The 25,291-nt window shown below is 52.7% G+C and overlaps 10 protein-coding genes across 10 annotated transcripts; 5 read left to right on the top strand and 5 right to left on the bottom strand.

Moving 5' to 3' along the window:
* Nucleotides 1-61: 61 nt before the first annotated feature.
* Nucleotides 62-1,725, top strand: DSM5745_03688 (putative MFS multidrug transporter; the record flags this gene model as incomplete). The annotated part of the gene is made up of 3 exons (XM_026745704.1): nt 62-229; nt 279-1,096; nt 1,146-1,725. The coding sequence occupies 3 exons, from the start codon at nt 62-64 to the stop codon at nt 1,723-1,725; spliced, it is 1,566 nt and encodes a 521-aa protein (XP_026606570.1).
* Nucleotides 1,726-2,394: 669 nt separating this feature from the next.
* Nucleotides 2,395-3,792, bottom strand: DSM5745_03687 (BTB/POZ domain-containing protein; the record flags this gene model as incomplete). Its single annotated transcript, XM_026745703.1, has 1 exon — nt 2,395-3,792. The coding sequence occupies one exon, from the start codon at nt 3,790-3,792 to the stop codon at nt 2,395-2,397; it is 1,398 nt and encodes a 465-aa protein (XP_026606569.1).
* A 1,581-nt stretch (nt 3,793-5,373) lies between these two features.
* On the top strand, nt 5,374-6,615 carry DSM5745_03686 (uncharacterized protein; the record flags this gene model as incomplete). Its single annotated transcript, XM_026745702.1, has 1 exon — nt 5,374-6,615. One exon carries the CDS (start codon nt 5,374-5,376, stop codon nt 6,613-6,615), a length of 1,242 nt encoding a protein of 413 aa, XP_026606568.1.
* A 1,306-nt stretch (nt 6,616-7,921) lies between these two features.
* Nucleotides 7,922-8,872, top strand: DSM5745_03685 (Phosphotransferase family protein; the record flags this gene model as incomplete). Its single annotated transcript, XM_026745701.1, has 1 exon — nt 7,922-8,872. One exon carries the CDS (start codon nt 7,922-7,924, stop codon nt 8,870-8,872), a length of 951 nt encoding a protein of 316 aa, XP_026606567.1.
* A 439-nt stretch (nt 8,873-9,311) lies between these two features.
* On the top strand, nt 9,312-9,575 carry DSM5745_03684 (uncharacterized protein; the record flags this gene model as incomplete). Its single annotated transcript, XM_026745700.1, has 2 exons — nt 9,312-9,451; nt 9,512-9,575. The coding sequence occupies 2 exons, from the start codon at nt 9,312-9,314 to the stop codon at nt 9,573-9,575; spliced, it is 204 nt and encodes a 67-aa protein (XP_026606566.1).
* A 192-nt stretch (nt 9,576-9,767) lies between these two features.
* DSM5745_03683 (flavin monoamine oxidase family protein) lies at nt 9,768-11,271 on the bottom strand (the record flags this gene model as incomplete). Its single annotated transcript, XM_026745699.1, has 3 exons — nt 9,768-10,519; nt 10,589-10,889; nt 10,951-11,271. The coding sequence occupies 3 exons, from the start codon at nt 11,269-11,271 to the stop codon at nt 9,768-9,770; spliced, it is 1,374 nt and encodes a 457-aa protein (XP_026606565.1).
* Nucleotides 11,272-11,854: 583 nt separating this feature from the next.
* Nucleotides 11,855-14,531, top strand: DSM5745_03682 (putative C6 transcription factor; the record flags this gene model as incomplete). The annotated part of the gene is made up of 7 exons (XM_026745698.1): nt 11,855-11,904; nt 11,972-12,094; nt 12,159-12,493; nt 12,553-13,118; nt 13,171-13,450; nt 13,507-13,682; nt 13,734-14,531. The coding sequence occupies 7 exons, from the start codon at nt 11,855-11,857 to the stop codon at nt 14,529-14,531; spliced, it is 2,328 nt and encodes a 775-aa protein (XP_026606564.1).
* Nucleotides 14,532-15,434: 903 nt separating this feature from the next.
* Nucleotides 15,435-17,187, bottom strand: DSM5745_03681 (DUF3176 domain-containing protein; the record flags this gene model as incomplete). Its single annotated transcript, XM_026745697.1, has 2 exons — nt 15,435-16,528; nt 16,593-17,187. The coding sequence occupies 2 exons, from the start codon at nt 17,185-17,187 to the stop codon at nt 15,435-15,437; spliced, it is 1,689 nt and encodes a 562-aa protein (XP_026606563.1).
* Nucleotides 17,188-18,537: 1,350 nt separating this feature from the next.
* DSM5745_03680 (uncharacterized protein) lies at nt 18,538-19,736 on the bottom strand (the record flags this gene model as incomplete). The annotated part of the gene is made up of 3 exons (XM_026745696.1): nt 18,538-18,888; nt 18,943-19,282; nt 19,351-19,736. The coding sequence occupies 3 exons, from the start codon at nt 19,734-19,736 to the stop codon at nt 18,538-18,540; spliced, it is 1,077 nt and encodes a 358-aa protein (XP_026606562.1).
* Nucleotides 19,737-23,864: 4,128 nt separating this feature from the next.
* DSM5745_03679 (F-box protein) lies at nt 23,865-24,748 on the bottom strand (the record flags this gene model as incomplete). The annotated part of the gene is made up of 2 exons (XM_026745695.1): nt 23,865-24,252; nt 24,336-24,748. The coding sequence occupies 2 exons, from the start codon at nt 24,746-24,748 to the stop codon at nt 23,865-23,867; spliced, it is 801 nt and encodes a 266-aa protein (XP_026606561.1).
* Between the last annotated feature and the right edge of the window lie 543 nt (nt 24,749-25,291).

Below are 25,291 nucleotides of genomic sequence, written 5' to 3'. Positions count from 1 at the left end.
AAGCATCAACGCAAATTATGGATTGCCGCTTGCGTTCCCTCACACCTATACTAATCGGACGATGACGGTTCGTCAAAAATGCGAGCAGAGCTCGCCAACACGGGAAAATGGCGGGGGCTTCGACGAAATATCACTCGAGAGGCTTGGGCGTGAGCGACCGCCATCATTCTCGGGAGCATGGCCGGAAGTCGCATTTTGCTTCTCTATTATCATGTCGCAGATTCTGGCGGTATGCCCACTTGGAATTAATTGTGTCGAACAATGCTAATATGCTTCAGGAATACTACATATCAGGATCTAATGTCCTCCTTCCGACATTGATAGAGGAACTGGACTTTCCCGCTGCGTCTGCCATCTGGCCCTCGACTTCCTTATCTTTAGCAGTGACCTCTACTCTCCTCATCTTCGGCCGACTAACGGACATGTTCGGCGGCTATGCGATTTATATTGCCGGCGCCGGATGGCTCACGATATCTTCTATCCTATGCGGCGTCTCGCAGTCGTGGCTCATGCTAGTCATCTTTCGTGCGCTGCAGGGCCTCGGCCTCGCCGCGTTCCTCCCATCCGGTGTCATGATCCTGGGGAAAACCTATCGACCAGGCCCGCGAAAGAACTTTGTCTTTAGTCTCTATGGTGCCTGCGCCGCGCTCGGCTTCTTCATTGGCATCTTCTTCTCCGGTCTTTGCAGCCAGTACCTCACGTGGCGGTGGTATTTCTTCATTGGCGCCATTCTCTCCGCCATCACCACACTGTCTTCAATCTTATACATTCCGCGTGACTTGAAAGAGACGCGAGGGAACGGCGCCACCATGGATTGGGCTGGATGTGCATTGTCTGTCGCAGGATCCGTTCTTTTTGTCTTTGCTATCGCCCATAGCTCCTATGCCCCGGAGCAATGGCGCACGCCATATATCCCCGTCTGTTTCGTGCTCGGTGTTGTATTCCTAGGGGCTTTTACGTACGTCGAAGGATGGGTGGTCAAGAATCCACTTCTTCCTGGTGACATTTTTGCCGTCAAGTATATGAAGCCGCTAGCGATTGCTCTGCTATTCCTCTACGGCAGTCTCGGGGTATTCCTCCTCTACGCCGTCCTATAGTACGCTCCCCAGCCAACTTCCATGTTTTCATCGCTAACTAGCACAAAGTATGTCCGAGTACATGGGCGCAACCCCCTTCCAAATGGTCGCCTGGACGGTACCCATGGCCGTCGGCGGTCTCATCCTCTCCTGCATCGGCGGCCTAATCTTCCACCTTATCTCCGGCACAATCCTGCTAATGATCTCCTGTCTCGGATACCTCGGCTCAGGCCTCTTCTTCGCCGTCGTCCCCCTGGGCGGGAACTACTGGGCGTTCGTCTTCCCGGCCATGATCTGCGGCACAATCGGGATAGACATCTCCTTCAACCTAGCGAACATCTTCATCACGACGAACATCGCCAAAGCGAAGCAGGGTATCGCTGGCGCGCTGATCAACTGCACTCTTCACATGGGCATCGCGGTCATGCTGGGCTTCGCGGATATTGTGCACACTGAGACGGGGTATCTGGGTGCGAGGGATAGCTACAAGGCGGTGTTTTGGTTCGAGGTTGGGCTTGCGGCGTGTGGGTTGGTTCTTGTTGCGCTGTTTGTTAGGATTAAGGAGGCCAAGAGCGAGTTGACGATTGAGGAGAGGGAGGCGCTTGCTGCGGAGGCGCGGGGCGAGGATACAGTCCAGGATGGGGTTTGACGGCTTGTCGTTTGGTTCTGTTGAAAAAATTGACCAACCGACATCGGGACTCGTTGACAACGAGCTTATCTTTATTAGAGTAGAAAGATACCCACGTTTATCCATGATTTCTATGAAAGCGCGCTGTTGAGAACCTGCTGCATGACTACGACAAATAGTCATGACTCTAAGGAATAGCTGCATCCACCCTATCCAGTGATCTTTTGCGTATAGCATAACCCTGACTATGGGCTGGCGGGGATCTTGAGGATTCAAAGATCAAGTCCGGTCGATTATCATGGGAAACATGGCTAAATCTACAGCAACACCACGCCTACAGCAGTAGTAGGGGCGAGAAATGAACTAAACTGATTTGAATTTGAATGATCGTGAACTGGACAAAAAAACCTGAAAGTAAATGAACCCGAAATTGTAGTAGAAATGCTGTAACCCATATGACGGCCGAGCGAGCTTGAACCCAACAGCAGCCTAAACTGAAATCCGTATCGAAGACAATTGACCTCCGATACCCAATGGATGCCGTGTCATGTCATGTCATGTCACATAAGCACAAGCGTTCTGCCGAACACCATGCTGAGCAACATATTCAAGAAAAAAAAAGAAGAAAACAAAACCAAACATAGGAAAACCGAAACCCGCATTTCATCACCATCACTGAGCATCCAGGCCCTAAACCTGAGCGCCATCGGCAATCTCCTCTGCATCCCCAAATACCCCCAGCATCTGAGCAACCAGAACCCTCACGCCCGGCATATCCAAGACCTCGGGCTCCGCGGCATCCCAAAGATCATAAAGGTCCTCTCTACCCTGGGCCCCAACCCCAATCATCCCAAGGTCAATCTCACCGGTGTACATGTACTCCAGAAGAACACGCATAATCTTATGGTCCACACCCTCCGGCGTCCGCAACGGCACACCCGCAATGCGGCCAAGGAGCGCAAAGAACCGGCTATGGTGGGCCAGCACGTCCCAGTGCACGGGGTACTCGCGGACGGGACGGCCGGTGAGGATAGCAGAGAGCTTGGGGGTGGTGTTTTCGAGGACGTCCCGGATGACGAAGCGGAGGAGGCGCGGGAGGCGGGGCTCACAGAGGAGATGGAGGCATTGCTCGCGCGTGAAGGTGGTAGCGTAGACGTGTTTCGCGAGATTCTCGAGCACGTCGACCGTGTCGGATCCGTCTGTGTATTGGTTTGCCAGGGCGGCGCTGATGGGCTCGAAGAGCAGGGCTTTCACCATGCCGTATTTCTTTGCCGAGGCGTGCTGGAAGGATTGCGCGACGAGGCTGGCGCGGTGCAGGGCGTGGTGGGCTTTGATTTGGGCGGTTGAGGCGCTGGCTGTGAAGGGGGTGGGGGCTGCGAAGAGGTGTGAGATTGTGATTTCGGTTTTGTCGCGCGTGTGTGTGAGGCGCGGGATTAGGAGGGAGAGGATCTCGGTGTTGTTGTTTGTGGTTGCGGTGTAGATGGGGAGTTCGAGGAAGTCGATGCCGGTGTTTGTTTCGAGGGATAGGATCAGCCGGACGAAGACGACGTCGTTGAGTTGCGTTGCGGCGTCGAGGGCGGCGTTCAGGACGATGTTTGCGTGGCCGCGGTTGTTGAGCCTGTTGGCTTGTTCGATGAGGGCGCGGGCGTATCGGTACTGCTTGTTCAGGATGGCGTTGGTTAGGGTTTCGCTGAGGTTTTCCATGCCGCGGATCTCGGTGTCGGTTTTGACGGCGCCGGGGGCGACGATGTTGTACGCGAGGAGGTTGGAGGGTTGGTAGATGCTGTTCTTGTCAGCTCGTTGCGATGTCAGGTGTTTGAAGGCCTGGTGGACTTGCTCTGGGTTGGACGCGGCCTCGTCTTCCTCGGTGGTTTCGCCATCTTCAGCGCCATCGGAGTTTTGGAGCCAGTGGTTGTTCAGGTTGACTTCGCCGTCGTCCAGCATTTCCTCGTCGCTTTCGTCTTCGTCGACCTTGAAGACTGTGAGCTCATCGGATGGCTTCTCGCGATGCCCGTCAGTGTTGCTGTGATCCTTTATGGTCTGCTGGCAGCGGCGCTTGTAGAAGCGTTTCAGATTAAGCTCGCTCATCTTGATGGGCACTTTGAGCAACCTCAGAATCACGTTACTTGGATATGGAAGTATGTGATGAATGTGGAAAATGGAGTGATCAAAATTTGAATGGAACGGAGGCCAAGGGAAGTTGTAGAAAGGAAGTTGAAGAAGGCACCACGAAAGTATTTATACTTGCTGTTGATGCCGCCTTAGGACGGTGACAGCTGTTTTATTCACCGCACAGGTGAAGTTATCAGTGTTCCAGTGTTATTATTACTCCAGAACTCTTTATATCGTGCATGGGTAGATAAAATGCCGCATATGCACAGGGCTACCCTGACTCAGCCAGGCCCATTGGGGTCCAGCCACAAGCAAGGGATAAGGCTAGTGTGCCTACCAGTGAATTGACAGTGACTTAAAACCAATTAATGGCTTTGGAATCTTATTCACAGCTTTGGACATATCCGGGAGTGTCAACCTTGGCTTGCCTGGGAGACTTGGCGCTCCGCTCCGCTGGCAGGTTGAGGTATAGACAGGGCCCGAGGGAAAAGAATAGACGGGCATGAGAGTAACCGAAAGATCTACAAAGTTGATGCGATGGCCTGCCTCGCTAGTTGTCTTGCGAAAACCTGTCTTGCATTTTCAAGTTCTATTTCAGTACTCACCCCCAAGACTGACACGAGCCGCTCGTAAGAATAATGTTTGATCACCAGCTGAGCTGGCTTTGTAGGGGACTTTGCTATATCCAGTCACGGAGCTTTTGATTGGAGATGGTCAGTTTGAGTGCAAATAGGAGGGGCAAGTCTGTTGCGACTACCGGGATCGTTTGATACTGAAGCGCCAGGCTGGCGGGGAGAAATTGAGGTTTTCTTTTCGGCTCTTCGTAGAGGTCATTGGGTACGGAGTCATGTCTAGCCTCGACTACTGCATTCTGAGCCTGTTGGTGGAGGGTGTCGGATCTCGCACTGATGAGATCTGGAGGTCCAGGGTGCCTCTGTTTGACCCCCATTGCTTGGAGTCAACTTTGCTAATAGTTTCTATGGGCATCAGATTGCGCTGTATTGGTAGTCAGTCCCTACCAAGGATGTCCTGTTTCCCTTTCCAATCCATCGAATCTGGTAAATTTTCATTCTCTCCCTTGATTGATGGAGAGAAGGGGAGAGGCTTCGATGTATATATCTCAAAGCTTCGGGTATACTTACGACAGAATGGCCCACACTTGATTGATGCCGAGAAATAAAAGGATCGGAAGAATTCTAATAAAAGCTTAACTGTGTTTGATCTTGCCAATGATAGTCTGAATTTGAGAGGTCGATCCCGTGGACCGTGGATAAAATTAGGGCTTCCAATTAACAGCGAGGATCCCCCATCCAGCAATTATCTCGTATTCGTTGCCTGGAAGACCCCATTCGTTGATGCGTAGCGGGAAAGGCCCACGCTACAACCCTGGTCCCTGGATCAGCGTGCTATAAATATATGGGCTGTGGGAAAGGCTTTTATGATTTATCAACCTATAAATGCAGTCAATTGTCCCGAATTTGCATTCTGATCATACTTCATTCTCAAGCTCCTGAATATACCCTAGAAATCGCGACTCGCGGAGAGTCTGGACACAAAATGCCGCTCACAATCTACATCACCGACAAAAGGCCATGCTACTTCGGCAACGAAACGATCCGCGGGCGGGTTGTTTTCGAATCAACAAGTATAACAAACCTCCACGACATCCGAGTAACATTCACCGGCCGATCCAAAGCAAAAGTCCAGAAAGTCAAAGGCGCCGGCGCCCCGGCCGGGAATTACCGCAGTCGATGCGCGTTGTTCGAGAAGGAGAAAATCCTGCTTCATATGAACGGCGAAGCCCTTGCACCGGGCAAGTATGAATGGCCATTCGAGTTTGAGTTTCCGACTGCTGCTCAATCCTCGACGAAATGGCCCGTCAAGATTCCGTACAGAAGTGACGAGAATCATCCTTTGCCACCGACTTTCGCGATCCAGGCCGGTGACGAAGCGAGGAAGGTTTCCTGTGCGATCGACTATCGGATTGAAGCGAAAGTCATGAAGCCGCAACGAGGCCTCTTCCCAAGCAAGGCGCCTTTGTTCTCAGAGGAAGTCCGGCTGAATTTCATGCCTGATTTCGCAGTATCGGACCCTCGCGAAGACGATCAGACTGTTCAGTTATACCGACAGCAGAAAGAACAAGTATTTAACATCCGCAGCATCCTCCTCCTCCCAGAGAATAAAGGTCGCAGTCTAAGCGTTGGCGAGAAGATCCGGGGCTGGTTTGCGCCGGGCCAACTGCCCAAATTCAGTTTCACGGCTTCCCTCTCATATCCCACTCGCGTGGTCCAATCTACGCCTCTACATTGTTTCCTCAATATATTGCCTCATATGGAGGACTCATCTGTTACTTCCCATCCGGACATTTTTATTAAATCCGTATCCATCACGGCGATCAGTCAGACTGCGGCACGAGCCGCGCCATCGATAAAGGGTGCGATATCAGCTGAGTTGGACGATAAAATCGAGATCCTGTCACGGCCATCGCTGCATATGCCTGTCTCGGGGACGGTCAATCTGGGACAGGCGTTTGGCCCTCTGGTGCTTAGACACACGGATGTCTCGTTCCGGACGTTCAATATCTGCAGGACGTATAGACTCTGCACGTCTATTTCTTTCGAGTGCGCGGGGAAGACGAACGAGTTTAAGCTGGTGGATTTACCGTTCGAAGTCGTTGCTAAGGTTGAAGGGTCGGAGAAGAAGGATTTGGCGTATCAGTTCCCCAGGCCTGTTGAAGATGCGCCGCCAGCGTATGCGTCTTCGTCGGTTGACTCGCTGCGTTCGGTGGAGGAGGTGTGAATAAACAGGGTATAGATGCGAATCTTTGCTTTAGGAGTCATCCTAAGAAGAATAAAGCTTCCATCCTATGTGGTCTGGAGATAAACTAATTAGGTTCTCCGTTCAGGACAATAGAAGTTGAAAACTGATTTCTCGTTCATATATCCAGTTTACCAACTTCAGAGCTTGCGTTCAGGTCTTATATGCGTAAGCGGTGCAGGTACGTGTCTCGAAAAGCTACCCAAAACTACATATATGATGTAACATGGTGAATTCGTGATGACCGGCATACCTGGGTAGCAATAGCGTTGCCTTGCGGACCTTCCTGAATACATAGAGTATTTACCATAGATGCATGGATGACTCGAGCCTATAGCCCTGATAACTGACTCGAATGATGCTTTGGAAACCATGACATGTCTATCTTCCACACTATCGTACAAAGGTCACTAGGAAAACGCGAAGATAGGTGAAACATACCCGTATTTCCTTTCTCACCTAACGATTTGCTTCCAAGTTCCTCCCATCCCACCACCATCATATCCCTCTTTCCTCGCCGCTCCTGACCTAATCTCCATCTAAATTGCCTAATATTAATCTTTTCCTGCCCTACCCATCCCAACGCACCCACGATGCCCTTCCACACGATCATAAGAACCACCGGCCAGACCACCTTGGGCGTGGTGAGCAGCACATGGTGAGTCATATGAAAACCGCGGGAGTATTCATAGATGCTAGATTTAGAATGATTAACGCTGGGAATAGTGGGCGTGTATTAAACCTTTTAGATGTCTTTCATGCAGCACCCCGGGTTTGAACTGACTGCAGGCATTCCGTCCATGGATGCATATGCATTTACCATGCGAGTCGCCCCATGAAAATGTTTAGGGTTTGCATAAACTAGACACTCATACGGGAACAAATAATTGTCGAGTCACACGGCATATCTCAATGTGTTTTCAAGGGTTCTGTCTTCCCGTAGGATGCATGCCCCGGCAACGGTACCGCGGGGCCTTGGACGGGGAGCAGCATCAGGCCTCGAGAGTCTTTACACGACAAGGGCTTAGTAAGGCCAGGTAGAAATCCCAGGATGTCTCTCCAACAGCCTAACCCCCTGTGATAGGGGTACTGCTATACACTGTCCTGATTCCAGCCAATCATAGTCTCCCGTTGTGCCGTGCGGATCAACAATCATCCGGCCTGTTTGTTGTCCTTCGAAGTGGCTCATTCAAATCCCTTCATCATCTCCCGGCGGATCCAAAGCATCATTCCCTCCATAGTACAGCCCTTCAATCTTGTACCTGGAGTTCACAAAGCGTTTATGAGGATGGGGTGGTCGCTCGTTCCTTCCATTTTGACACCAGACTATACCTGGCCCGCACCACTGTTGTCTTCCGTCCAACGATCCACCCCGCCAGTCCCACCTATACCGAGCAGCGCCAGCAGGCGGATATGGGGAATCATACACAAGGGACTGGAATACTTCTCTCGCTGGTACTGTCATTGGTATGGCATCTATGACCCCTACATCATCCACCTACCCTTCGGCCTGGTTCTGAAATGGACAAACCGGACAAGTCTCGGCGAGGTTGCCGCGATGCAGATGGTCAGAGCTGCTGGCATTCCTGCTCCGAAAGTGATCAGCGTTGGCGAACACCCAAATGCTTTTCTCAACAGAAATATCTCCATCCTGATGACAAGACTGCCTGGTATCACGCTGGACTATTTCGACGACAATCCGTTGGACGACGAGATCAAGGACCCATGGCTGGAGGAACTGAAGATCTGCGTCGAAGCCATGCGGTGCTGGGAACCGCCCTGTCAGGACGCCATTTGTTCGCCTATTGGTACGGAATTGCGAAGCTCGAGGGTCCCCGACCATGTTATGGGCCCGTTTAAGAACCATACTGAGTTCTACGACCATCTTTTCTATCCCGCCTCGAGGCATGGATTCGACTCGGATGAAGAGTACGAGGAGGCTTTTTTGCTGGCGAGTCGGCTGCGACAACGTCCGTACCAGCTCAAGTTTACTCATGGGGACTTCAAGAGACATAATATCCTCGTGGATGACGACGGACATCTCGCGGGGTTTCTCGATTGGGAGTCCGGAGGCTGGTACCCGGAGTACTGGGAATTTACTACAGCGATGCGCTTTGGAAGTCTTGGCTGGTGGTATCAAGTTGCGTCTTGGATGGGCGGAGATCAGTACCTTGATGAGTTGGCGTCCGACAAGGCCTTGAATGCGCTGACCGTCGATTCCTATATCTTCATGCCCTGACTGTTTCCCAGCGCAGCTTGGGGTCAGATGTACCGGCCGTGACCTTGCCACAGTAATCACAGTAAAGTGCAGAGCTAGCTTTGTCATTGCTGACAGATGGACCCTTTCCAGGCCACCTGCATGATCCTGCGCCGAATCCCCATGCTTAGCGGGAATCCTTCTTAGCCCTGATGTTCGATGTCCAGTCACTGACGCCCCGAGGCCCTTAGCTCGCAGCGATAGGGTTGTGGTATCGATAGTGCTCACTTCTTCTGGGAAAAAGCAAATGTTCGCCCTGACTATAACCAATCGCCAAGTATGCCCAAGTTCATGATGTTGGGGGCGGATAGCCTTGTCCGCTGAAAAGAGGGTATAAATAAGCCTTTGAACGAACGATTGTAAAGGCATCAACAACAATAATCGCGCTCCATCAAAGCCTTACCCTCTACAGCCATCCATAATGCACATTTTCAAACTCCCTTTCGCCCCTGTTTGTCTTCTCGCGGCCCTGGCCGTCTCTGCACCGGTTCCAGGCCCCAATGCCATCATCGACGCCGCACAGCAGTTCGATAAAGTTGTGGACAGCACTGCAACCGCCAAGTACGCTTTTCATCCTCCGTCTCACCCTATACCAACTACACGCCTCTAACTCTCAAGAAGTGACCAAGCCAAGGCCCAAGTCGGGGTTGCCAATGCCCATGCCTATTTTAACTCAGGCCGCTGAAATTCCGGGGATGCGCCACAGTATGTCTCGTTACCTTAAGCTATAACCGCTCTATTTGATGTGCCCTGAGAGCTGACGGTCAAGCAGGGGGAACCCAATCAAAGTACTTTAAGATATCCTTGAACAGCAGGACCCTAGCGATGCAATACACAATAGAAATCTTGAAGATATGCTAGCACAATGATGAGTTCACTACAAATTCGCCCTCTCCCTCCCCTTCAACGCCTGCACAACCTCGCCCGCCCCAACCTCCCCCGAACAAATCGCCCCCTCCATATACCCCTTCCACTCAGGACTATATTCCGTGCCCACAAAGTGCAGATTCCCAACAGCCCTCCCATACACATCCACATACTCCACCAGATGGCCCAACGCCGTAATCGGCGCCAACGCCCCCCGACTATACCTCTCAGCCTGCCAGATCTGGTCAAAGAACTCAATCGGCTTGTACACCTCCTCCTCATGCCCGAAGATCTGCGCAAGCTGAGCAAGCACCGCAGCCCGCCGCTCATGCGCCCGCAGCCTCCCCCACCCCCGACCGGGCTTCCCATTCACAAAGCACGTTAGGCAGTAGTTGCCCACTTCGTCGACGGATGTATCGCGTGCGAGAATGACGGGCCCAACGTACGAGGCGAAGTAGCCGTTGAACCCGTGCTCGCGCCACCAGGGGCGGTCGTAGCACACGATCGCTTTGTTGTAGTCGCCGAGCGTGGTGGCGTTTGTGATGGCTTGTAGACGCGGAGGGAGAGGAGGCTGGATGTTGAGTTCTTTGTACATGGTGCTTGGGATGGAGATGATGGTTTTGCGGCCGGTGAAGGTCTGTCCGGTTGTGGTTGTTATGCTTGTGTAGGAGCCGTGGTCGGTTATGCTGGTCACGGGGGAGGAGAGGTGGATGTTTGGGGCGCCGACGAGGGCTGCGATGTTGGTGGCGAGGGATTGGGCGCCTACAGTCATTAGCTTCTCATTTCAACGGTGACGAGGGGTTGATATAGATCAGTGGAGGCTATACTCACCATCCCTGAACCGCAAATGCTGCCCTCCACTTGCATCGTCAGCCCGGATAGCCAACAGCCCCCGATTCTTGCGACAGTAGTCGATAAACCAGGCTGCCGAGTACTCCGTCGAGTCTAAGCCGTGCATGACCTGCGCCCAGATATTCACCATCTTGATGGTCCCCGGTAACGCACCCAGATCACGCACATACTGATCCAAACTGACGTTGTCGTCTTCGAGCCTCGGCGGTCCGGGCTTCAGCGACTCAGCCTGAATATGGTCGCGCACCATCTCGAGGCTCTTCTTTTCTTCAGGAGAGAACTGCAATCCATCAGCCTGAACCACTTCCCCAAGAATCGGCTGATTAGAACAGAGAGCATACATCACTCGGCGTAACGCCAAACGGAAACTCGAATCTCTCCCCGGGCGCCTGCTGCATGACGGCTTTGCCTTCCAGCCTCTGAACAACTGTCTTCAGACCGAATTTGTCCACGTACGCGCCCACCCTTTTTTGCAGCGACTTGTTGATCCATGCGCCTCCGAGATCAGCGTACCCGCGCCCTGAAGCAAGAGGCACACTCCAGATTTTGCCGCCGACGCGGTCGCGGGCTTCGATGACTGCGACGGTGAGGCCTGCTTGTTGGGCGGAGAGGGCGGCTTGCAGTCCGCTGAGGCCGGCGCCGACGACGAGGAGGTCGAACATGTTGGACTGTCAATATAAACCCAAGAAGATTCAGAATTGGGGGTTCAGTATGAAGGGGATGTTTATGGCGAGTATATATCTCGGCTTCTCCGCCGCGTCGGGTTCTGAAGCCGAGCGTCCAATGAGAACTGCATTTGCATCGCAGAGTACTTACGCGGAAGGGCTAGTCTAGCTCAGGCTTCTTGTCCACTATGATTCAAACGAGAGGAAGATAAGAGACGTGAGATAACGCTGTCTTTAGCGAACAGCCTTCTCTCTTGTCCCCTCTCTCGCAATCTCCCCTCGCCAGGATGCACCAAGCCCTACGACACACACCTTACATTAGTAGCATAGTCGGCCTAGCCTGATGCTTGGACACAACTAGCACCTTTCAAGCCAAGTCCGGGCTTCTTTGACTAGAATCGGCAAGACTTTCCCCACGCGGTCGATCTCCAACACGCCTCGTGCGGGGTCCACGCTCATCAAGCGAGCTGTCATCGGAGAACGCCCGCGATAACACGCTTTTCCAACCTCACTTCGTCATCTCCATGTCTCGTTCCTTCCCATATATCCTGTTCCCGCTGGTGCTACCGCTGCCTCCACGATGGCAACCGCCCGAACTGGCCCGCGCAAGCTGAAGCGCACTTCCAACGCGTATGCGCCGCCTCCAGCCTCTACGACACAGACAGCGGGGAAACACGTCACTAACAAGCTGTCGCAGATGCATCGCCTGCCGCACCAGCAAGATCAAATGCACGGGCGAGCACCCCTGCGCGAACTGCCAGCGCCGCCGCGTCGACTGTCGCTTCCTCGAGACTGTTAGCAAGGTCATGGTGTCTGAAAGGTGCGACAAGCTCTACCATCTGAATCCGTCGCCATGCTGAAGCTGAGATATGTTATCGCAACAGGTACTTGCGCGAGCTTGAGTTACAGAAGAGGGCCACCGCCGGTGAGCGACAGCGGCAACCGTTGCAGCAGACATCGCCATCGCAGAGCCATAGTCTCCAAGACCAACCGACGCGAACGTCCGTGAAGAGAACATCCACGTCGGCGTTTGGAGATGAGGTCGAGGTGGATATTGATGGGATTCTCGGGAGCACTGGCAACACTTGCTCTGCGAGCACCCTCACCTCGCCACCAGAGATACCGCTGGCCGTGGACTCGGAGCGAACGATCTGGACGAGCCCGTTCACACTGCCCTCTCGTATTATCAAGAAGAACCACAAGTCGAAGCGGAATTGGAGTACGCCGCACCTCTATCTTTCATTGACCCTACCAGAGGTATACCGCTAACGGTCGCAGCATGGCTAGCCCCAACATCAGCCTGGTCCTTCACTGCCCGGCTTAAACTTATGATCGCCGAGAAACTGCACGTCGAATCGCACTATAGCAGTGCGGAGCTCTTTGACGGCGATCTATATCCCATTCAATGGTCGCCCTTACCCGTGGGCTCAGTCCCGGACATCAGCAATCTCCCATCCCTCGACCACGCCCTCTACTTCTTCAACACGGTCAAGTTCCACCTAGGGCACAATTTCCGGCTTATCCATGAAGGCGAGTTTATCGAGCACATGCACGCGTTCTACTACGAAGACGCCATCAAGCAGGTGAAGGAATGCCGGTTGTGGTTCGTGCAGTTCTTGCTTGTCCTGGCGTTTGGAAATGCATTTCTCTTCCCTGGGCAGAAGGGGAGCTCAAGCTCTAGTACGGACAATGACCCGCCAGGCTCGAAGTTCTTTATCCGCGCGATGAGTCTGATGCCCGATCATACGAGCTTGTCGCGAGGTGGGTTTGTGGCCATTGAGGTTCTGGCGCTGACGGGGTTGTACCTTTACTCCATTGATCATCGGAGTTCGGCGCATGTTTATGTACGCCACCAGTTTCATTCTTAGGGACACAGGTATCTAACGAGTCGGGCAGGTCGGACACGCAATCCGCATCGCGCAAATGGACGGCATGCACACGCAACTCCCCGAAGACGAGCTGGGCTCTGAGACGGTCGCGCGGTGCCGCAATCTCTGGTGGACGCTCTACGTGCTTGACCGGCATATCTCCTCCTCTGTTGGCGCGTCCATGACGCAGGAGGACAGTGATATCACGACGTTGCTAGATCCGCCGACGGCTATTGCTTGCTCGCAGAATGACACGACGCTGAGTCTGTCGGTTAGGTTGAGTCATCTGCTTTCGTATATCCTCTCTTGTATGTCACACCCTTCATGTTGGGATCAAGGCAGTATGAGATCCTAATGGCCGCAGCTATCTACAAAGGCACTGAAACTCAGCTCGGCACGTTCCTGGAGACAACGCGGTCAATTCTGCATGTGCTTGCCGGACACGCGCGTGAAATCGAACGGATCATCCAGCTGAAGTTCCAGAACTCGGTCGATACCATGCCCAAGGGGACGAGGCACATCACATTGCTATACCACCAGGTGAGTCCCTTCCCAAACCTTTCAGCCGGAGGACTCTAACGATGTACCCAGTGCGTAATCGTCGCAACCCGGCCTCTCCTCCTCTCCGTCCTCAAAGAACGCCTGCAAAAGCTCGACCACGGCGCCGAAGACTGGCAGAGCATAGTCGCGCCCACAAACGCCCTCATCTCAGCGGGGATAAAATCCGCCGCGAAGACGCTGCAGATCCTCACGGACGAGGACAGCCTCCTAGGTATCGTACCTACCGCCAACCCATCATCACACACCCGCTCTAACCTCGATTCCCATGGATGCATAGAAGTCTTCCTCCCCTTCCACATGGAATTCACCTACGCCGCCGCGCTCCACGTCACAATGGCCGGCGCGCTCTTCCCCAACGTAACCGAAAGCCAAGAATACATCCAGATCGGCGACGCCTACGCGATTCTGGACCAGATGGTGTCGCGCGGGAATAAGCTCGCCGGCGCACGGAAGACGGAGCTCGTGCAGCTGGAGACCCTGTTCCGCGAGCTCTCGGCGCGGATTGAACGCCGGGGTCTGGAGACGCTTATCCTCCCCTGCCCTGCGCCCTCGGAGTACGGAGGCGTCACGGCGGCGGAGTACTTTGCGCGCATGGAGGGGGCGGAAGAGACCGGTGTGAATGTGGATTTGGCGGATGGTGCTGGCGACGGTATCAACATGGCCATACCCGAGTCGCCGTCTGTGTTGGCTGCGCAGGCGGCCAATATGGATATCCTGGATAGCATTGGGATCTCGTCGTATGAGTTCTTTTCGCTGGTGAATCAGATTGCGCCGGGGAGTTTGGGCGTGCTGGATGGCGGGGAGCAGGAGTGGGAGGGGACCATGTAATCAACCCTAGAGAAGAATACCATATGCACCTTCACTTGACAAGGGAACAGGAGGAATGAGAGCTCGGGCTGAATGGTACCATATTATACTCCTTATCTCGATCAAGCAGAAGTGTATGAGACGCTGTAATGAGGAGGGATAGCTACGTGCTCTCCGGTAGTCTTGGTAGTGCCTATCCCAATCTCTCCGCTTCCCATCGTCTCGGGATCTGTTCCCGATGCATGGATCTGTACCTACCCTAGGTGAGGGCTGTCTCCGCCCGTGGACACAGATGCACACTGACGACCAGGCCTCTCCCCGCATGCCCTGTCTCCAATTGACTCGACACATGACGAGCATCAGACTCCCGGTCAGATGGACGTGATGCGATCGGCGCTTGATATGAGGATTTCCCCGCATTCATCAACACAGCCTGGCGATCATTCCAAGCTTAGGCAGTTACGGCATATATAGTATACCTTGTAGAGTATGCTAGGCTAACAAAGACAAAAGGCGGGCAGCCAGTTGAACGGACAGTTGTCGTTTTCTTTTAACTCGGAGATATAGAGCATGGTAAGCGGGCGGGTTAAAACGTAGGCAAGAAATGGTCCGTCCACCAAGCAAATATATATTGGCCGATACTTTATCCAGGATAGACTCACAGATAACTTTAGACACAATGACGCATTCCATATACCAGGGGATAAGTTTACCTAGTGTACACGCTATGGTTATCATGGCTATCCGATGGCATCGAGGATCCCCTCTGTACTCAAAATGCAAATTTTTGGTGGCCACTTTGAAGCAGCATTGTCAGGACACGGCATTGCTATAGACTTAGGGAGAAGAGTCATGAATATAAAATCGTGAATAGAATGGCCGAAGAATAATCTCTACCTAGTACATGTTGACTTCCCAAATTGCCTACAGTAGCTGCACTTTTACCTTCTCCGCTGCCGTCTCAAGCTCTTCAACATCCTCACTGGAGCCACGCAGCACTCCAACCTGGTCGTCATAGTGGCAAGCCAGCACGGCCAGGGTTGAAGACTTCCAAAGCGGAATGCGTTTGCTCCCCCTGTTACTTAGGCAGGTTAAAGCAGCGAACAAGAATGCGAGTGCCTCCGTCAAAACAGGCACGATGAAATAAGGCCACCGGCATGACACAAACGGCACGCTTTCAACTCGATCTCCATGGGCCAGGAGTGCATTTGGCCCCGTGGATCGCAGATAGTCCGTCATGGCGCCGGCCATCTGCTCAAAGCGGGCGGGGATATCAACGTCCCCAGCCAGCGCCGCAGCCAGGCCGGAGTTCTTGTTCACGTAGTTCCCCTTGACCCACTCGGTGACAATGGCAGAGGACTCGAAGAAGTTCTCCAACGCAATGAGAGTTGGGTGGTTTGTTCCCAGCTCGGGAACCAACTTGTCGCCAAACTGTGTTTGGTTTGTCTTGTATTGAGGATAGTCCACACTCCCATCTGGAGCCCAGGGGTTCTTATCTTCGAAGTTGAGCTCACGGACACGGCCAAACGTGAATTCCTGCCCGTTGGCATTGGCATCGACATACTCGTATGCCGTAAGGAACAGCGAGCACTGGGTCACATTGATATTTGTTGCATTAAAGTTGTCGTCTGGTGTTGCTCTGTAGATGGCGAATCGCGTGAGCTCGGGGAATGTGTCCGGCAGGACGGAATATTGAACGCCTGATTTGTTGTCCAGGAGAGAGGTTGCATTCATGTAATAGCTCGTTGCCAGGTCGGTGTACCAGTATCTGGTGACAACGCCTACTCCTCCCGGTGTCGTCATAACACATGTCGAGTTGTGCAGCCTTGAATCAAATGTACAGTCTGCTGATCTCAAAGTAGCTTCGGTGACGTTTCTGCATGAGCTCTTGAAGCCAAGGGTGATGTATGAGCCTGTCCATCGGCACGTGCTGGGGCAGGTAAAGATTGCGGGCGAGATGATACCATAGAGGCCCTGGACTATGGCGGACTGCAGGCTAGGGTCTTGCGGAAAGGCCTCTGTTACGCCAGGGGGGACTTGTTAGTAGACAGGATACACGAAGGGTCTCATGGGGATGCTTACCGACACGAGTGTTGGCTAGTTCTCCGTCAAAGTTCCGACTGTAATTGTGCGTGTACCCAAACGTGACGGTATCGTCCGCAGTGATAGTATCCCGCTGCTCTATCAGGATGACCTGCTGTGCGAACGGCGAGAAGGCAAGTCTCAAGATGGTGATGACTGCCCCGATCGTGGCTATGTCCCATTTCACTGTCGTTAGGAGCAAGATGGATCCCCACACACCGCGACTTGCTTCATCGAATGTTTCAAGATGGGAGAGCTTTTGTGGGCTCTTCCTGAAATGGCGCCACTTGAGCTGACCGATGAACGTGCTTGCACCGTGCATTAGAGCCGTAGCGCACGTGGTGGTAAGGACGGAGATCGACGCACTGAGAGACACAGGGCCTCTCCATGCTGAAAGGGGCTTGTTGTCCATGTACCAGAATATATAAGCAATTCCGATCAATAACCCCAGAGCAAGAATGGAAGTGGCTGTTTCTAACAACCATTCGCTTGGCGAGAAGATGTGATGACGCTTGTACTCTGGTGGCTCGGGCGCCTGAGCAACATCAAGGGCCTCATAGGGGTACGACATCGGTTCATTCTGATCGGTGGCCATCATGAGAAACTCTCGACGTAGGCGTCCTTCTGAAAAGGCTGGAGCGGCAAACGCTACTTAGGGAACTGAAGGCAGCCGGTGGGCCCTTGGAGGATTTAAGCATAGGCTGTGAACCAACTCTGATGGCTTAGGGTCGTACATAAATCCATTGGCCATCTCGACAGGGCGGTTGCTGTGCCACGTCGTATTGACTCAGAAGAGTTCTGGTCTGGGTGAGAGAGGCAAGCAGGCTTTGGAAGAGGAAATTCAGCTCCCTTAAGGTCGCTCCTTCTCTGAGAGCCCCGTCGAGTAGCAACTTCCCAGTCCAACTCTGTAGTTTGGCAAACGGGTCCTACAATGGATCTCCAGACTTGTACCCGTTGGAGGTGAAGACGAGATGGCTGGGAAGATAATCGGACCCTCGTTTCAGCTCGCTCGTATTCCCCCTCCCAATCTCCCCATGGCAAACTGCAGATATACGCGCTACGCAGGGTCAAGTTAGCCTATCAGAGTTTTGTTGCTTACGATCATTATGACAAGCCAGGTGGACTCCTGAAATTTGGCGGCATGTGGGAGGATGTTGTCTTGTTTCGTGCTACGGTTCAGGTCGCCAATGTCAATGTAGCGCATGCATGTATATCTTCTGTGCGGAGCATGTACCACTGCCATACGCAAAGCTATTGCTAGTACAAAGACAGGTTGACTACGCGACCAACACCAGGTTGGACATCACGGCGGAGGTTCAAAGCTAACCCATCCCGTATCCCCTGTGAGCCAGGATAATTTCCCTGTGAGCCAGGATATTCCATCCATTCATCGAACTATCTCCGTTGCGATCTTCCCTGTCGCGGGAGATGTTTTGCCCACGGCCTTCTATCCCTCAAACTTTGATCCCAATCAGACAAGTGCCATAGGTCGGCGTTCAAAGACCTTATGGGATTCAGGGTTGCCGTAATTGCGCTTTTTACCACTGGCAAGGTACTCGGGATGGCAATTATGTGGCGGCAATGGAGGCACCTGCGCAGTCTTGCCAGGGACAAATTTCAGGATGAGTGCCCTCTTTTACGTACCGAGTTCAGAGAAAGCCTGCGACATGGACTGGAGACGTTGGAACCAGTTGCCAAGTGCGCTTCTCTCGCCAAAGGCTCTCAAACACAATGGGACACAACCAGTCTTCGAGGCGTAGACTGGGATGAAAGAGCAACGCATTCCCAGGTTTTCACCCCGAGCCAGCTTCCCAATGGGCAATATCAATTCCAATCGGGCCCTTACGACGTCGACGACGAAACGTACAAAAGCAAGTAGAACCAGGACAATTCCATTCAACGAAAAGGCTAAAAGCATAACACCCTTCCAATCCAATTCAATCAGCTACTCGGGGACGATCATCTCCCTCAGCATACTATCAATAAACCCCCTCTGCTCCTCCAACCACCTGCGCTTCCCCGCAACATCGAACGGCTTCCGCGCACGTTCCCTGTCCCGTTCTTCCCTCCGCTGCGCCCGAACCCGCTCTTCCAGCACATCAAGCCTGTACTCAAAGTACTGCGGGAACAGCTCGCCCAGGTTACTGATCCCCCGAACACCAACGAGTATCGACTCGTCGCGCGCAAGCGGGTCCTTAGGCCGGAACGCCGTCACCATGGAGATCCGCTCGCGTCCACCAAGCGCCTTGAGGGCTTGGTGGTACATGTAGCGGCCTTGCATTACGATCGCGTAGCCCTGCAGCAAGCACCATTAGATCTGCGTTTAAGATCGGGATGGGAAGTGACACACCATGGCCGGCCCTCGGACTTTCTTGATCTCGCCTGAGGGCAACTTGATCGCCGTCTCGCCGCCGACCATCCCGGTGCAGTCTGAGAGCATGGTCACGCAGACGAAGGGGAAGCTGTCGTAGTGCCATGCGAAGGCGGGGGCGTCGTCGTCTTCGCCGGACTTAGCGCCGGCTGGACCATCTGCTGCAACGGAGTTGGACTCGACTGGGTCGTCCTTAGCGGCGATGTTGATGCTCGCGATCTCGTAGTCGTAGGCCGGGACGAGGTCAATGCCTGCGATCGAGGATACCTTGGACAGGACCTCGGGGGACTTCCAGGCGTCGCAGATGAAGGGGGCTCGCCTGGAGTATCCTTAGCATTATTCATGGCTTTCTGTGTTTACTCAGGGAGTGAAAAGGAAGCCACATACGCATGCCCCATCCCCCTTATCATGTTGGTGCAAAAGCTACTCGCGTACTGACAATCCGCTAACACAGGCTCACTGAATACCTCAGCTCTCATCTGGCGAATCGCTCCCTCCGTGAACAGCGGGAAAGGCTCGGAGATGGCGTTGGGCGAGATTCCTGCGCCTTCGAGGCCGAGTTCAGCCATGGTATGGATCTTAGATGGCGGTTCGTAGATCAGGTCGTCCTGAGGGTTGAAGGGGCGTCGCTCGGTGAGTCTGGCATTGTCGATGATAGACTGGGGGATCTTCTTGGTTGGTCTGGTTGCTGTCTTTGTTGTTGGACCGACGACTGTTGGTGCGGTGGGAACTGGATCCGTGATGGTTTGAGAGAGGAGGGCTGCTGGGGCCATTTTGGCTGGAGGTATGAATTGAGTGGAGATGGTTTGGAGTTGTTGTGAATGCAGTCTGGAGGTTGTGGGATCAATGATGGAATCTGTTCCACTCCTCGAAGACTGACAGTCCCTTATATCTTCATCCTGTCCTTGATATCACTGATTTCTCTTCATCTGACCCCGGATATCCTTATCTCGACGGATGGAGCAGAGGGTCACAATCCCGAAGGATGCAAAGCTCTGCATGCATTGACACTGCTCTGGGGAAACACAACCCGTATTGGAAATCCTCCTGACTCGAGTAGGTTTGGGCTGTGCGCCGTCGACAGATTTGGGAGCCGATGGACGCCACTCGGATTTCTATCTAGATCATGTTGACGATATGCCAATGTTTGCTTCTAGACCCCGAGATAAAGGTGCAGGTGCCCTGGCATCCAATCATGTGCCAAAGACCCTCGGATCAGCCATGTATATCCCGAGCCGAGATGCAGCTCATGACACAACGCTACGATACATAGCTCGGGATTCGAACCCTAGCGTTTCCAGCTTCATGCCGTCCCTACGTGCTTGAGCAGATTTGCTCCGTTGTGCCGCTGTTGGAAAAAAGTCCCGAACGCGTCAGAGTACTATAGTATCTTATGCGTAATGTACGCAAACTGCCATCAGAACATTGAGCGCACTTTGGCAGCACCGACCGAGGGTTGCCTAGACTTTGGAGCCTTCTAGGGCACCTGATATCGACCCCGCAGCAAGAGGTCCTAGTCATACGCAAGCATAGATGGCAAACAAACAATCCAGGTTGCCATCTTACGGGTATCATGCCCGGTCAGTCCAGTCAAAGGACTCTCTTTCCCTTGCTGTTTATCTCGATGGGTAGATGTTCGCAGTGGGTTGGAACACGTCAGCTGGACAGTCGAGTCAGATATTTTGGCTGCAGTTTCATCATCACCTGCTGCTACAGACGTTGAGGGCTGTTTGCGCTATATGAATTGCCTTATCTGCGCCAGGAAGCCGCTGCCTGTTGCCCTTATTATTTGGTTGAAATTAGTAACGTATTTCTCAATCACGGTTCCAGACGGATGTTCTCGATGAAGTGCACTGATTAGTCCCATGACCAAGATGTCCCCCACGCTATCATTCGCAGATGAGCCTTGCTAATCCTGCCATTCCAGATAACGGGTCCTTTAAGTATCGGATGATAGCCGATATCACGTTGAGGATGTTAGTCACGAGTAGCACAATGGCACCCCGGTCTCAAACGCAACAACCACATTCTGGACGACTGAGCTCCACGAGCTGGACAGCCATCGCTCTACCTCAGATCCACCGAGCGAATGCGATGTACTTATTGTTGGAGTGGCTTTGCTGGGACCGCCTTGGCTTATTGTTTATATGAAGAGCCTGAATACATGAAGTACGGGGTGAAAGCTGCAGTCGAGGTCGCCAAGTTCAAAGCTTCACCAGTTCATGCCGTCAAGTAGCTTGTTGAGAAAGAGGATATCGACTGTGATCTTGTCCTTACCAGGTCCTGCGATGCGACGCTGGATCCGAAGCTCTCTGACGATACTCATCGCGCCTTTACAGAGCTGGGAATTCCCGGAGTTGCTAATCTCCAGGATGTCCTTTATGCCCACGGAAAAGATGCCGAGACCGTCAGTTATCGGAGGTCAAAGGCGCCCTGTCTTGCTATACATTCTCCGCAAGCTATATCTGACAAGATGGTCCTAAACCTACACCTGAACGCAGTCAAATAGGGGCAAATATGCGATCGCATACACCTGCAACCAGCATCTCAGAAAGTCCATTACCAGACGGACGTTGGGTCGTCTACACGGAACGAGGAGACATCACCGAAAGTGCTCTTAGCAACAAACGCGTACGCATCCCATCTGGCACCACAGTTCAAGAACCACATCATCCCTATCCGCGGCATATGCAGCCGCCACCGTCCCCAGGCACCAGTCTCCCCAGTCTCTGCCCTATACCTACAGCATTCGATACGAAGCTGGAGAGTACGACCATTTGATTTCCCAAGCTGACGGGAGTATCATCGTGGGCGGCGCAAAGCCAAAATTCTGGCATGATAAGTCGCAGTGGTACAATTCACCGATAATAGTAAGCTCTTTGATCCCGCGGTCTCGCACTTTGATGGCTTAATGCCGAGGATGTTCATCGGGTGGGAGGAGAGTGGTGCGAAGACGGACAGGGTCTGGACGGGGAGTAAGTTCAAGCTTAGTACCCCTTTACTCTACTATGATATATGTTAAGCCCTGTATTCAGCCATGGTTGGGCTTCTGACTTTATGCCGTATGTTCGCAAAGTTCGAGGGAAGCCTAACTAGATAATTCTCACGGTGTTGTCGGGATACGCTATGGCGTTGATTCTTCTCTTGCAAAGGGCCTTGTCCATATGCTGCGGCATGGGAGGATATTTGAGGAAACGGGCACTCCTGGGATATTGAAGGCTACGAAGGAGCGGCTCGCTTCTTCGAAGAGTGAAATTTTGAAGGGGCATAGTAGTAACCAAACGAAGCTATAGACAAATGCATGATAAGCGTGTTAAAGGACAATCGGAGCTTGTATGGAATAGGGAGATATCTTCATCAGCACCAACCTCATCATCGGCGTAGTCCCATAGGCTTGTCATCTATGGACACGGTTACGTTGAATTGATAAAGAAGCCCGGACCCCAACTTCTACAATACTATAGCAACTAGAAGTCACACATTAATGCGTCGTTCGAATGTTCCATATTATTCAAAATGTCCAGTCCGACCACATTCTATAGTTTCGAGAACCCAACTATACCGTCTGCCAATCCCGGAAGATCTTCAGCCACAACATCCATCCCTTTCAATATACACAAGCAAGCCTCCTTCTCCGAAACCGATATCCGGGCGCCCTGGAACCTGCAACTCACACAAATTAACACTCCTTGCTTCTCCCAAATAACACGGGATCACCCCTATCCTCGCCGGTCGGGAACTTATCCCCGATAAACCGATACGGAGTCGGCTGCGGCTTCCCGGCTCCAATCGCATCACAGCTCACGAAGATATCCTTCCTCGGGGCGATTCTAGAAAAAACTCTCTGTCCTCGTCGCTTGCGAGTTCCCTCTGTTCTGCGATCCCTGTTTGTCACAATGTCCCGTAGAATACGCCCCGGAGCACGTCGAATACCTTGACATACTCACCGGGTATCAGACTCAGATAAGCTGGAGGTGTATTCTTTCTGGGCGGCTGCCATCCAAGCGTAGCCGAAAATCCGAGACCCCATGTTTAGTGCTCGGAGGCGTTCGCAAGACGGGACCCCAGGCCTTGAAAGAAAACTTTGTATGTGATTTAACAATCCTGTTCATCCTTAAGAATCCAATTACCAATGAGTATGGAAGCTGCGACAGTGTTCTTATAGACGACGTCGAAGACGACGCGCCTTTACCGCGTGGCGGCCATTGCTCGGGGTTGAAAGTCGTGTTTGAACTGGGTCAAGAAAGAGTCCAGCTATCCCGACCATCGCTGGTGGGTTGGTTTAAATCGATTCGTTACCCCATATTGTTCACTTTCTGGGGGTTTGATCTCGTGAGTTGGAGACTTGGAGAACTCTGACATCCAGAATCCAGGCCCAGATACTGGCCCATGCGTCGTTGCAGCGGACAAAGCCGATCGATAAAGCCGCTTTGATCAATAAGATCAGTGCTAAATATAAGGTTTTGAAGCTTGTCTTATCTCTAGCTTTCGGGCCGCTTTGTGGGATATGGTGCGCACCAATCAGAATGGAACGGGATCTTCCCGTCGGGTTTCTTTCCGAAATGCCGTCGGGTTTCTGTCCGAGATCCCGTCGGGTTCCTCTCCGAGATCCCGTCGGGAATAACTACCGCACATCCCGTCGGGGCCGCCATCCCGATTCCCGAGATGAAACTGAGTGCCACGCGATCAAGACATGGAGAAAGCTTGACTTGACATACATATGGGACGTTTGCTGGACTATAGTTGCTTGACAGCAGCAGTATGAGTCTGAAGAGTGAGATACTTATTGCTATGCATCTCCTGTGACGTCCGATATCAAGCGAAAACCATCCCTGCAGAACGAGAGATACAATTCTCGATGTTTCTTAACTACCAGTAAGTAGTTCGCGTCGTACCTCCACTCACTCCGGCTCTTCCAGTCCATACTCCCACCCCCACGCATACACACTCCCACCAGGCATCACCATCTCATGCACAATTGTCTCATGCAGGAACGCATTGCCACCGATCCCCTGGACCCGCCGAAGCGAGAACGCAGGATACGTCCCCGACCCAAACGGCAGGTCGACAGCAACTTTAACCGAGACATTGTCATCTGGCATTCCTTCCAGCGTACCCCAATGGTATTCTGCCAGATAGTTCTCCCTCCATTGGACTATGCCGCCCGTGCGGTGCACCACACCAGCCCAACGATCAACGCCGGACTGCTGTCTCTTTTGGCATTCCGCAAGCACGGCCATGATGTCGCCCATGAGGAGAGGCTCCTTGGGAGATATGACCATGTACAACCTGGATCAAGGATATCAGCTAACTCAAAACTTCGCTTGGAAGGAAACAGCCAGCGTGCAGGAAACTTGGGATTTGGTCCGTACATTGTCGCGTCGTAGACACCTTGGTAGTCGTAACATTCGACCATTATTCGCTGGCACGGAGGGTTGGTGGCATGCATGGTCGCCCATGACCCCGGCTTGTGGTAAATGCGCCTCTGTAGGTCGAAATCACCCGAATGTTTGGATACCGAGACACCGATGTGGTTGAAGGCGGGGTTCAGCGACCAGGCTTGCTGGTCTGGAAGCGAACCAGGCTCCGTCTCAGCGTTTGTGGTTCTGTAGGGCTGAACTTGGTACCAGCAGGCGGTTCGGAGCGCCGGGGAAGATTGGATCACATCTCTCCATGTACGGCATACGCACTTGGCCCGAATGATCTCTACGGGGTCGTTTAGTTGTAGGAGGATTTGCTCCGTGATTTCGTAGATGCTGAAGGCTTCCGCGGCAGTCAATGGCATTTTCAGCGTTCCTTCGTGCTCGGCGGGGGTATGTCTTCACTTGCGGCTCCAGATGGGGCTGAAGGCTGCATTCCCACGCTGAATCTCATGGAGAGGTGTCAGACGTGGTCTATTTGCCTTTTCGATGTCATGTGGATGCTGTTCGACCAATGAGAGGAAAGTACTTTTCGTGTCCGTCCCACTGGGATGAATACTCCGTTGTTATTTTAAGGGTACCATAGGCAACTGGAAAGGTTGACGAGAGGCGAGGCGATATTGGAAGATACATCGCTTAATTCCATGATTTATGATGCATCTTCATAATATTTTATCCCAGTTGATCTTGACTTTTGCAAATATCAATGTGATTGAGAATGTCGCAGGTATATATTTATCATCACACAGCGTATAATCCTTGTACCAAAATATCCAGAGCCCCCTACAGATTCAAAACTATTGACCACGGAAAACTCGAATTATGCATACGAGACCAATCAAGTCTGATTAGGAGCATAAAGGCCGCCAAAACCTACTTCCGTTGGTAAGATATCCCAGTCTGGCGCC

The sequence above is a fragment of the Aspergillus mulundensis genome, assembly GCF_003369625.1.
Source record: "Aspergillus mulundensis strain DSM 5745 chromosome Unknown scaffold_2, whole genome shotgun sequence".
Classification (NCBI taxonomy): Eukaryota; Fungi; Ascomycota; class Eurotiomycetes; order Eurotiales; family Aspergillaceae; genus Aspergillus; species Aspergillus mulundensis.
The sequence above is the reverse complement of the archived record's forward strand: the minus strand, read 5'-3'. Positions and strand labels throughout refer to the sequence as shown.